This window comes from Misgurnus anguillicaudatus, chromosome 3 (assembly GCF_027580225.2).
Source record: "Misgurnus anguillicaudatus chromosome 3, ASM2758022v2, whole genome shotgun sequence".
NCBI classification, from domain to species: Eukaryota; Metazoa; Chordata; class Actinopteri; order Cypriniformes; family Cobitidae; genus Misgurnus; species Misgurnus anguillicaudatus.
Window position 1 is genome coordinate 1,851,923 of NC_073339.2, and position 12,780 is coordinate 1,864,702.

Sequence of the window (12,780 nt, forward strand, 5' to 3'; positions counted from 1 at the left end):
ATTTAGTAGTTTAATCATTTATAGTGTATTACATCTAACACTTTAATCTGAAAAATTCACATTTTTAGTACAGCACACACTAAATCTCTTTTTAGGTAAACCTACAATCTACCTGCAATTAGCTGATCCCATCAGATCTTGGTTTTCTTTGCAATAACTGATGTATGTTAAAGGTGACATGTCACAAAACTTTTTTAAAATGTAAAACAAATCCTTGGTGTCCCCAGAGTAAATATGTGATGCTTTAGCTCAAAATACCACACAGACAATTAATTAAAGCATGCTAAAGAGGCCCTTCCACATAAAACCGTTTTTACTTGTATTTTTTGATATGTGTTAGGTCCATATGTGTTTGTGTTGTGTCGTGAATGTGAAAATGAACTTCCACCTCCTCTGTCAGCACTAGCCACCGAAAAGAAATAAGCGGAGAAATCAGGTCAGTTAGAAAAGCTTATCAGTGTGACGTGGAACTGATCGAGGTCATTACTATTCATGAGCTCTTCAACTTGAGACCACACCCACATAATATAGTTAAGTTAGTTTTCATAACAAGTTACAGCAAGGATGGCTAAACGTCAACCGTACCATATTCGGGCCATTGTTTTTCATCGAGAGACATCATTCCTATTAAACGAGGGAATCATAACAGTTGCAACATATTTGGATGTTCAGAAGAACGCTTGATTTGAAGAGAGACAATGCTCCTCTATCAATAATGGATCCGGACAGAATGGCGCAGCTTATGTGAGTAAAACACTTTAGTCCTACTGTGGCGGCCGAGGGACGCAAATTCATGCTGCACACACGTTGAAAGGGTTTATGATAAAAGACACGCGTGTGTGTGAGTAAAACACTTTAGTACTATCTATCACTATCAGTTGCGACTGGGACTTCTCAACAGGAGAGCTCAAAGATGGCGGTGCCCACATTTACGTCAAGAAACAGGTGGATTTATCCTTTATCATGTTGCACCTGTATTTTCAGTCTAAGAATTATTGAGCGAATCAAATAAATTTTGTGTTGCAATAAATCAGCATGAAGTGACTACAATATTTCAAATCAGTGAAATTGAAAGGGTGCACAAACTCCTTTTCACATTTTATTTTATTATATACTCAACTCCAAGAATTCTTACATGAAAATATCACATTGTCCATCTTTCTCTAAAAACTGAATGGTAAATCACTATTATCTTTCCTTATAACAGACAGAACAATTTCGCAAAGTCCAAGCAAAAACTAATGATGTAGAGATGATTGGTTTGGATTATGTTTTTTCGAACCAGATGGCTCGATTAAAGCTTCTGTATGGAACCCTACACATTTATGGCTTATGAATAAACTTACGAATTTATTTATTGTGTGTATGCTGTATTTTCTGGTGGCTTAATGTTCCCACTAAAACATGCAAGGTTGAACAATATTGAAATCTCAATGTTTTCCTGCGGCATTCTTAGTCCTTCCAAGAATTAAATAACTAAGATCATTACTATAAAGAAGTATTTTGACACAGACACACAGAGGAGTTAAAATACACTCCAAATCCAGCATACAGAGTTTCAGTAAATGTTGTGTTGAATGTGTGTAAGCGCGTGAGTGTTTTTGTGTCAGAGACGCTGTAGAAGGACAAAGTGCCGGCCGACCAGTCCAGATAAACTCCTACTCTATTAGATGGAAGTGACGAGACAGGTATGTGTGTTTTCTTATTATTGTGACAAGCAGTGAATCTGTTACAAGAGCAGATCAAACTCCAGGACTTTTTGTTGTATCCAAACCAGCAGTCATTATGTTTCCCTTCCCTGCTGATTCCTTTATAAGACACAGATATATCAGCTTCCATCCCCATCCATTCAATCTCCCAATAACAGCGTCCAGTCAGACTCTCATTACATAGAACCTGAAGACACTCATCGAATCTGTCTGGATGATCAGGATATGACTGAGACTTTATCACACGTGTGATCTTTCTGTTGTCTTCAGACAGTTTGAGATGAGTGTTTGCTGTGTTTAAATCTAGTGTGAGATCACAGGCATCTGAACACAAGAACAGAGAAGCTCTATAATGTGTGTACAATGATTACAAACAAGGTTTTGTAAAGTCTAAGTATTGTTTACCCACATTTTTGTAGCCCTGTTTTAATCCTGAATTCTCCCCAGTGGTCAAGACTGTAGAAAGTGAAACACAATTTTTTAAACTGAATATATTTTTGCTTAACAACAATTTTCTAAATCAAAGAGCCATTTTTAATGTCCAATGGCAATAAAGAAGACCTGAAGATGTAATACTAACCCTCAAACATTGGAAAATTTACATTCCCATCATAAATCATTCAAGTAACTGATTATTGTGGTCAAAGTCACAAAATTGTGATGAACAATCTATTAAAGGTTACGTTCTTTTTGATTCCATGTTTTCATTGTATTGTTGATTTAATAGCATAAATAATACCATTTAGGACAATGAAAAATTGATATATAGATAAGTAAATTGTGTGAAAAATACAGCGGTTTTGTGAAACATGAACACATGTTATATTGCGCATTGTAAACACAATCAAAGCTTCAAAAACACAGAAAGAACTGGACCTTTAAGTCATCAAAACATCTAAACATCCACTTACATGAGTTTATTCAGTGTACACTTGGGATCATTGAGTATCTGAGAGAGCATCTGGCGTCCTGAGTGTTGTGGGTGATTGTAGGTCAGATCCAGCTCTCTCAGGTGTGATGATGGGTTTGAACTCAGAGCTGAAGCCAAATAACAACAACCTTCATCTGTCACCATACAACCTGATAATCTACAGAGAGATCACACATCAACATCAGTCAGTTCATCCTCTTTAGTTATAAATCAGTAAATCAGTATCTAGAGATAAATACCTCAATGTGTGTAGTTTACAGTCTGGACTCTTGAGAGCATCAGAGATGAGCTTCACTCCTGAATGCTGCAGGTCATTGTTACTCAAGTCCAGATCTCTCACAGGTGAGTTTGACGATTGAAGAGCTGAAGATAAACTTTCACAACACTCAGCAGTCAGATTACACATGGACAATCTAAACACAACAATAAAAACTTCATGTATAAGTGGTGTTTGTGAATGCAAAGCATCATTATTGTTATCTTTCATACGTATTTCTCTGGAAAAAATTCCACACACAGTGCAGACTATGATTTTAAAACTTTACTTTCTAACAATTGCCCACACACAGACATATGCAAACACATAAGGTCCCCAATCTCTGCTGCTCTCCTTCTCTGTTCCTCTAAATATCTGAACACATAATAACAGGACAGAGAAGAATTGAGAGCCTTAAATGGACATTTTATCTGAAAGATGCAGCTACTAGATGCAGAAATGTAGGCAGAGTCATGTATCTCCAATCAGCCTGTGTGGATTTATTTATTTAAAAAAATATCTGAACCCACCACACACCTCAGTATCTCTAGTTTACAGTCTGGACTCTTGAGAGCATCAGAGATGAGCTTCACTCCTGAATCCTGCAGGTCATTGTTACTCAGATCCAGATCTCTCAGGAGACACCACGATGATTGTAGAGATGAAGAGAAACTTTTACAACACTCACCAGTCAGATTACAAATGGCCAGTCTAAGCAGAGATGTAAAATTGCACATTAGTTTACATTATGTGTGGTGCAGTGTGTGTTTAGATCTACAGAATACTAGAAATTAAGCAACCACAAGAACTCTCACACATCTGTAATTGCTAAAAGTCGCTCTAAGCGAATCTGTGTGACGTCACTTTTTGTTGATGTTTGAACTGTTTTCAAACAAACGGAGCATAGATAACTCCTCCCCCTCCCTTCCATGCTTTCATGAACGCGCACAGCCCCACTCCCAAATCCTTCTTGTTGTTTATTGGCTGGAACACTTTGTTATGTTTCATGGTGGTAGGTTTGGCCACTGTGTTTTTATTGCAGTTTGTAGAGCCTAGGCTGTCTACAGAGATTGCGGTTTTTTACAGTTTGATCAGCGGACAGGCAGCAAGCAGATAGTGAGAAGATGTTTGCTGTATGTAACAAAAACATTTTTATGGTCTAAAACGCGTGAATTCGCTTAGAGCACCGCTAATAAAGAAATTTAAACAAGATATGAACCTGCCAGTGACAAGATAAAAGTGAAGACAGTCTGAAGTTCACAGATACAGATGTTGGTTTGTTAAGCAGGTGTAGGGGGCCGTTCATTTTATGTCTAAAACTGCAGGTAAAACGCAACCGTGCTGCTTTCCTCCTTCAGTTTAAAGCACTAATTACACTCATGTAGCATTTGCTGTTGCTAAGCAACCATGAGATGCCTGCTTCATAGATTCTGTAATGTGTCTCCATTCACACATCGCCAAGAACCGACAGGTGGATTATAAAAGTGCTGCGAAAACGATTCAAATTTTTACTTCTCAATATGACTTCTCAAATTGCTTTCGCGGTACTTTGATGTCATCCACCTGTCAGTTCTTGTAGCGCCACATGAAGTCGAAAACACCCATTTTTAACTTGCTGCAGTGACAATGTGCCTGGAAAAAAAAACACATGCGCATCTCGACCACTTTCTATGTGAGCATGCTTACCACGTGTCTTACTTGTGAAATAATAAACTTGCCCGCACAAGACACGAAATGCGAACGAACCCTTAGGTGTCTCATTTAAGTGAGCTCAGACTCAGATTAAGGAGCTGTCAGTACAAAATGATCTGAATCAAACTGTGCTGAAGTGGCTGTTGCTGTCAAGGGCTTAAAGGGGAAACATTATGAGACTTTTTACGAAGTTTGTGTGTGAAGTTGTAGCTCAAAATACCCCACAGATAATTTATTATAGCAGGTTAAATTGCCACTTTGTAGGTGCAAGCAAAAATGGGTGTGTCCTTAAAAATGCAAATGAGCTGATGAAATGCAAACACTGATCACCATAATGGTGGTTAATTAAAATTGAAAATCAACTGTGCTGGCAATTATTTTCTTAATAACTTAACCATCTAACTGCTAAAACATATTTATCTACTGAATGCTACATGAAGGGATCTTTGTAGTTAATATGGACTGATATGTGATATTGGAGTGTTTTATACAGACAGTGGTAATAATAAAAACACAGACCTCAGTATCTCTAATTTACAGTTTGGGCTCTTGAGAGCATCAGAGATGAGCTTCACTCCTGAATCCTGCAGGTCATTGTTACTCAGATCCAGATCTCTCACAGGTGAGTTTGAGGATTGTAGAGCTGAAGCCACAGCTTCACAGCAGGTGTCATTGAGTCCACAGCTGTCAAATCTGTAAATTAATTTAAATAGTTATTTAGTTATTATGCAAAGCATAAAATAAAAATGTCAAATGTTTGTGTTGTACGCAAACATTTCTGCAACATCTATCATTCTTCAGATACTCACAAGGCCTTTCTGCAGCATCTCACAGTGGACACTAGTTGCATATAACCTGCCGGAGATGTCTCATAGAGCTTCGGGTTGAACTTATCCAGCACGTCTTCTGACATAAAGATCATGTAGGCCAGAGCTGAACACATAGAGGATGATAAGTCTCCGATAGGTCTTTCTAGAGAGACATCTGAACGTCCACATGTCTGGATTTCCTTAAACAGCGAGTAGTCTTTTAACTCACTTAAACAGAACATAAGGTTGGTTGATGTTTCAGATGCAAGTTGCTGGCTTTGAAACTGTTTGATGTATTTGATGGTTTCTCTGATGCTTTCTCTGCTGTCTTCAGTGTTGGTGAGGAGACCTTTCAGTAGTTTCTGATTGGATTCCAGTGAAATGCCCAGCAGAAATCGTAGAAAAAGATCTAACTGTCCTTTATTACTCTCCACTGTTTTATTCACCGCTTTCTTTAGTAAGTCATGCAGTAATATATAATCCTGTCGCTGTTCAAAGAAAAAGCAAAGTTCATCCATGTTCTTGCTCATGTAACAGAAGAACACATACAAGGCGGCGAGGAACTCTTGAACGCTTTGATGCACAAAATGGAAGACCTTCATCTCGTGAAGTCCAGCTTCCTTCTTGAACATCTCTGCAATCATCCCTGTGCTCTCTGAGATTTCACTGAAATAAATACCACTTTCTTTAAGATCCTCCTCACAAAACATTGTGTTATCTTTCTTCAGCTGTTCAAACGCTAGCTTGGCCAACTTCAAAACTATTGTTTTATTAGAATCTAAGACCTTTGTATGATCTCTTTCCTCTCTGTCCTCGTATTTCTCATTTTTCATGTTCATCTGAATCAGCAGGAAGTGAATGTACATTTCAGTGAGTGTTGCGTGAATGTCCTGTCCATTGTTCTTCATGAGAATATTATGAAGTACTGTGGCTGTGATCCAACAGAAGACAGGAATGTAGCACATGATGTAGAGACTACGAGATGTCTTTATGTGAGAGATTATTTTAGATGCTTGAGTTTCATCTTTGATTCTCTTTCTGAAGTATTCCTCCTTCTGCTGGTCAGTGAATCCTCGAACCTCGGTGAACAAACCTACAAACTCAGGAGGGATTTGATTGGCTGCTGCTGGTCTTGAGGTTATCCAGATGAGAGATGTTGAAAGCAGATGACCTTTAACCAGATTTGTAAACAGTTCATCAATAGATGATTTCTTATTAACATTATTTAGACTTCTACTTTTAAAGTTCAATGGTAGTTGACTCTCATCAAGACCATCAAAGATAAACAAAAGCTTAAAGTTGTATATCATTGTGTCATTCAGCATCTTCATTTCAGGATAAAATTCCTGTAGAAACTCATGAAAACTGATCTCTTCATCTTTAATCAAGTTGATCACTCTGAATGGAAGTAGAAAAACGGCGTCTATGTCCTGGTTGGCTTTTCCTTCAGCCCAGTCCAGAATGAACTTGTGCACAGAGAAGGTTTTTCCGATACCAGCGATGCCTTTGGTGATCACAGTTTTGTTCTCCTCATTTTGATCAAGCAGACAGAATATATCATTGTAGTTTATTGGTTTATCATGGGATTTGTGTCCCCTTATACTTTTCTCAATCTTGTAAATCTCATGTTCCTCACTGATATCCTCTGTATCAACCTCTGTGATGAAGAGCTCTGTGTAAACGTTCTTCAGGTGTACTTTACGCTTTTTCTTGCTTTCGAAAACACGTTCTGTTTGCTTCTTCATGCCGGCTTTGTGATGTTTCAGGAATTTTCGCAGGACAAATTCTTCAGTTTCATATGGGCAGAAACTTTGTAAAAATTTGTAAAGGACAGAATCCCCTGTTGTGCATACATAAATATATATTATGAATAATAATATAATAGTAAGTGTTTTGCTAAAAATATATATATTACCAATCATATATAATTACATTCAATAGTGAAGGAACACAGTAAAAAAATTTCCTTAAAATCCTGGAATGTTTTTTTTAATCTTTAAAAAAAATCCAGATAATTTACTCACCACCATGTCTTCCAAAATGTTGATGTCTTTCTTTGTTCAGTCGAGAAGAAATTATGTTTTTTGAGGAAAACATTACAGGATTTTTCTTATTTTCATGGACTTTAATGGACCCCAACATGTAATGGTTTAAAATCGCAGTTTCAACGGAGTTTCAAAGGACACTTAACGATCCCAAACAAGGAATAAGGGTATTATCTAGCGAAACGATTGTCATTTTTGACAAGAAAAACTATGGGGTTCATTAAAGTGAGAAAAATCCTGGATTGTTTTCCTCAAAAAACATAATTTCTTCTCGACTGAACAAAGACATCAACATTTTGGATGACTTTCTTTTTTTAAGAAAAATGGACTAATCAATTAATACTTAATGGTTTTCTATAAAATTAATTATATAGTACCTTGTGTCCTTGAATGTTTCCTCTCAGGCTCCGGCAATAAAGGTATTTGTTGGTCTGTAAAAGTAAAAAGATAAAAATGGGTGAGATTAAAATTATTTAATTTTAAAATATACAAAGTTAATATTACTGTGACATCATTGTGACATAGGCCTAAATATTACTGTGACATTGAAATTATTCAAAATTTAATGATGATACTTATAAGGGGTTTCCCAGACAAGGTTTAGATGAAGCCAGAATTAGACACCTTAGTTATATTAGAACATTTAAGTAGTTTTTACAAATATACTTTACAAAAAACATTACTGGTGAATACAATGGCACTGATATATTTTAAGCTCTCAGTGCAAGCTGATTTCAGTTAAGAAAACTCAAACATGCATTTTAGTCTTGGACCAGACTTAAACCCTGTCCAGAATACTGTCCCTTAAAGTTTTACAATATGCCTTAGCATGGACAAGTCTGTTTATGTACCTTTGCCGTATATTTGTACTGAGCCTGTGAAAGTGTTCCCACTGATAAAAGGAGCATTCACACTTGCACCAGTTTCAGCATTCACTCCAAATGAGATTTCTGAGCAAACTGGACTGGAAACAAGAACTGGAGTACTTGGCACTGAAGGAGTTAATGTGAAAATAATGTTTTAGTATATTGCAAATGTGAACATTAATTATTTGCTTTGTTTGTATTACCTTCCCTGTTATTTTTCTCTAACTTTTCAGCCAGCTGAATTTGTTTCATCTTCTTCAGGATATCCTGTGTGATCTTTACAGCTCTTTCTGGTCCAAAACGCTCCACCATCTTATCCACTGTGTCAGTGACATCTGCATTCTCCAGTTCATCAGCTGAAACCGATTCAATCTGTTTTAAGTGAAACTTAAACCTCTTAAGTTTCTGTGGGTCCAGCTCATCCAGTGTTTCCAGAAGCTGCTCTGGGTCAGAAGTCATCTTCTATCATTGGCTCACTTCTGCCAAAAAATAAATATATATTTGTACATATTTATTTAGCAGTGACAAAGCTATCTAGCATTTTAACACATTGTTCACAGTGTAATCACAATTAAACAAGGACTGTGTAGAAATATAGGATCAATGCAACATAAGGCATTGTATCCAACACTATAAATCTATTTCCACAACATATCCTAAGTATTTTAAGTTAATATAAGGTACTAAAGATCAAGTATGAGAGTGTGCATTATAGCTTTTATAATATTTCAAATACATAAAGTGGGGTCTGAAATTCTGAAAATCTAAAAGATAAATAAAAATGATTCTTTGCTGTTTCACTAATCAAATTTAAACTAATTTGTAACACTGGTGACTGCAATGTAACGTAATTCAGGACAATAAGATTGCGTATTGTTTACCCAAAAATAAAAATTCTTTCATCATGTATTTATCTTCAAGTTGTTACAAACCTGTAAACATTTCTTTGTTTTTTTTTTACTGGACTCAAAGGAAGATATTTGTAATCAACCACAGAACAGAAACAGAAACACTTTCACAGTAAATAAAAAATACTATGCAGTCAAAATATCTTCCTTTGTTTGTAACAAGTTGAGTGTGAGTATGACAGAATTTATTTCCTTTTATTTTTGGAGAAATCATTTTAATGCTGATCTAAAATAAATGCTATGACATATGGTTTGACTGTAGGATTTGAGATCGAAATTAAGGGGTGAAAAGTCTGTGAAACAGATGCACAGTTTATTTAAAACATACAGTACATTAAAATAATCCTTTAAGACCCACGTGTCTAAATACATAAATCATGTGAAACTGAATGTGTGACGACGCAATCCACTTTAAACTAAGTAACTGCGTCACAAAATGCTATACACTTTTATACCAATATACAGTAATGCTTATAGGCTGCTATAAATCAACACTTAAGTTACTGCCTTACGAAACCACGATAACATGATGAAAAAACCTTGTCCAAAACCAATAGATTTTTTTCTAAAATGTTACACTCACACAATAACAATGACACCACATTACAGTAAATGTGTTAAAATAGTGAAAGAGAACTTACCAGAGCATTTCTGTAAAACATCCATTCAAAAATGTGTAAACAATTTTTTTAACATTAAGAATATTTTAAATGTTTGTTCAGGATTTACAATCAAGTGAAGTCCTCTTATTTCAATGATCGACTTCTTTCTATTTTACATAGTAATGTTGACCAGGAAATGTCTTTGACTGACTAGAAACACGACCTGTAAATGTTTAACTATGCTGGGTAAGGTGTATTGTGTAAGTTGCGTATCAGTGTAGATCATGTTCAAACGTGTTTTCCATCAGCATTCGTCATTAACTTTTTTTCTCAGTTCTTGTGCAGCTATTTTAGAACATCTTTGAATTTCTTTGATATAGGAGCTCACAATCTTTTACAGTATTATTTATTCACACGTTAGCTATAATAAAGCAGATATTTAAATAAAACAATACACATTTTCACACAAAAAAAAACCTAATTAAAGAATTTATGGGCAGCATTTTCCAGCCAATGTTGAAAAAAATAATGACAGACTCTTGAGGGATTTTAAAATGGCTCGAGGCAAAATGTGATACGCTTTCTCTTTTGTAAGACACATTGGATGAAAGCAGACAGAAAGACAGACAAATAGACAGGCTGCCAAATATAGACAGTCAGTCACTGTTTGTAGCACAAAAATGTACTAACTGTGTCTGTGGACATCTCCCTTTAAACAAGAAAATCATCTTGTGTAAGTTGTGTAACACAAACAGTGTAAACTGGTTTAACGACAGATAAAAATTAACCCTTTGAAGAATAGTCCAAAAATAATTACAGAATAAAAACTATTAAGTAATAAAGAGAGACTGTACAAAACAGAGAATTTTTTAAATACCACATGCCAAATGTCTGATATAGTTTCATGCAAATAATAATGTTGAATTTGTGAGAATAAAATGTCAGGTTAAACTGAGACTAAAGATGTCAACTGGATAGGTTTGGAAAATTCTAGGTATTTTGACACTTTCCATGAGACTTATAGACGGTTTCATCGGACGCACGCGATACACGTCTGGATCCGAACCTTACTTCCGGTTTCATTTTTTTAATGGTCTGACTAGTTGCTAAACTGATCTCTTGAGCAAATGCCTCGTCGAAAATAACAAATGTTTTGGTTTCCTAGGTAATTTATGTGTTGTTTTTTTGCTTGTTATATAAATTAACTATGTTTAAAGAACTTTGTTGTTATTTATTCTTAGCGGAGTTTACCGGAAGTTCATGCGGACCGCGACAGCCGCTTGTTTATGTTGTTACTGCTAAAACGGTCTAAACAAGAATATATGGTAATTTTGCAACTTGGATGAAGGCGAGTCAGATGAAGCTAATGCTTGTATGTGTTAGTTTACATAAACTTCCCAAATATACAAATTATTTCCTTTAATTCCTTAAGTTTCCAACTTGGAATATTTCCAATCAGCATTTCATTGCTAAAACAACGTTATTTTATGTATTTGGTATAACTGTGTTTGCGTGGTTTATGGTTCCAGAAACATATTATTTTCCACATACCATACATTTTTGTATCTCCAGATTTCCCTCTTTTCTGAAACGCACTGATTTTGTACAAAACTCATTGACTTGAAAAGCTGTGTACCCGATTGGCCAGCTAATTTGTACGTTGTGATTAGCCTGAATACTTCCGACATCAGCTGGAAATGTGCTGCTCCATTAGCTCACAGTGCAATGCTAACAGTAGTTAACTTACAGGCTGAGTCTGAAGCGGGAGGAATTATGATAATGTTGGTCTTCTCTACATCAACAATTCCAGGAAATAAACTGTTCCCTACAAACTGTGTGTTTGTTGTAGTCCAAAAAAAGAGATTTACATTGGAGACGATAACTTGTGTCATTGTTTACTTTGGGGTTTGTACCTTTTGCATATCGTTAACATGTCCTAATACACACTTACACACCAAAGGATATGTAAAATTGTGAATCGGACAATAGGGACAATAAGCGGACAAAACCCTACAACTAGGTGACTAAAATATAACAGGATTTTAGTTTTGGGTGAACTGTCCCTTTACAACTCTCGTAGTACTTTGACAAACACCAAAGCTTATACGCCCACGGCGGGCACATGTTTTTAATTATGCTTATTCGACTTCATGCAGCGCCGCAAAAACCAACAGCCCGCTGACGTCAAAGTTCCGTGAGAGCGATTTAAAACAAACTCCTCCATAAATTTCGCGAAACGTGCTCACGGTACTTTGACATCATCCAGCTATCGATTCTTGCGCCACTGCATGAAGTCTAACAAGCCTTTTGTTTCCAATGAAGCGCTGCATTGTTTTAAAACAGCCCCTTAGAGGCAGGACACACCAAAGCTTTTTTACGTGGCTGAAAACACCTGGAGGACGCAAAATGCCAGCTGTTTTTTTCAGCTGAGAGACAGCTTTCTTTGGCAGAGCGCTTTGGTAAGTTTGATACTTGAGCTGTGAGCCGGTTGGTTGTTGTGATATTTGTCTCACCCCTCCTTCACTGTGATTGGATGGCCGTGTGAGGCCTGACATTGACGAGCTGAGCTTTTCACACAAAGTTTTCAGCCGCGTTAAAAGGTTTTGGTGTGCACAACCCCTAAAAGTTTTGTTTGCACGCCCCCTAAATGCAAAATGACATGTCTGCATTTGCAATTGCAACTTGTACTGTGACATTATTCTGTTCATTATTCTGTGTGTATTTGTGGAAGGGTTTTAACGGCGGAGTCCATGATGTTTGAAAGCCAATGTTGATATTTGAAATCACCTAAACAAACACGCCTCTAACCCAATAGAATCTGGACCTTCTGTTGATAGACCCGCCCCACACATACGCAACCCGGCATTTGATTTGATTTGATTGGCTCTAAGTGTGTTTTGGTAGTCGGCCCGTCTCCTTCCCAAACTTTTTCAAACATCGTGGACTCCGCCTTTAAGAAATA

General features: G+C 36.5%; 1 protein-coding gene across 1 annotated transcript in view; it reads right to left on the reverse strand.

Annotated features, from left to right (window-relative positions):
• Nucleotides 1-1,051: 1,051 nt before the first annotated feature.
• Nucleotides 1,052-12,780, reverse strand: part of LOC141354707 (uncharacterized) — a 59,336-nt gene continuing 47,607 nt past the window's right edge. Inside the window, 10 exon segments of the mRNA XM_073860054.1 lie at nucleotides 1,052-2,033; nucleotides 2,119-2,165; nucleotides 2,621-2,797; nucleotides 2,880-3,053; nucleotides 3,434-3,607; nucleotides 5,108-5,281; nucleotides 5,398-7,237; nucleotides 7,820-7,873; nucleotides 8,294-8,434; nucleotides 8,512-8,770. Of these exon segments, the coding sequence (XP_073716155.1) occupies nucleotides 1,489-2,033; nucleotides 2,119-2,165; nucleotides 2,621-2,797; nucleotides 2,880-3,053; nucleotides 3,434-3,607; nucleotides 5,108-5,281; nucleotides 5,398-7,237; nucleotides 7,820-7,873; nucleotides 8,294-8,434; nucleotides 8,512-8,770 (3,585 nt within the window). The 3' untranslated portion in view covers nucleotides 1,052-1,488.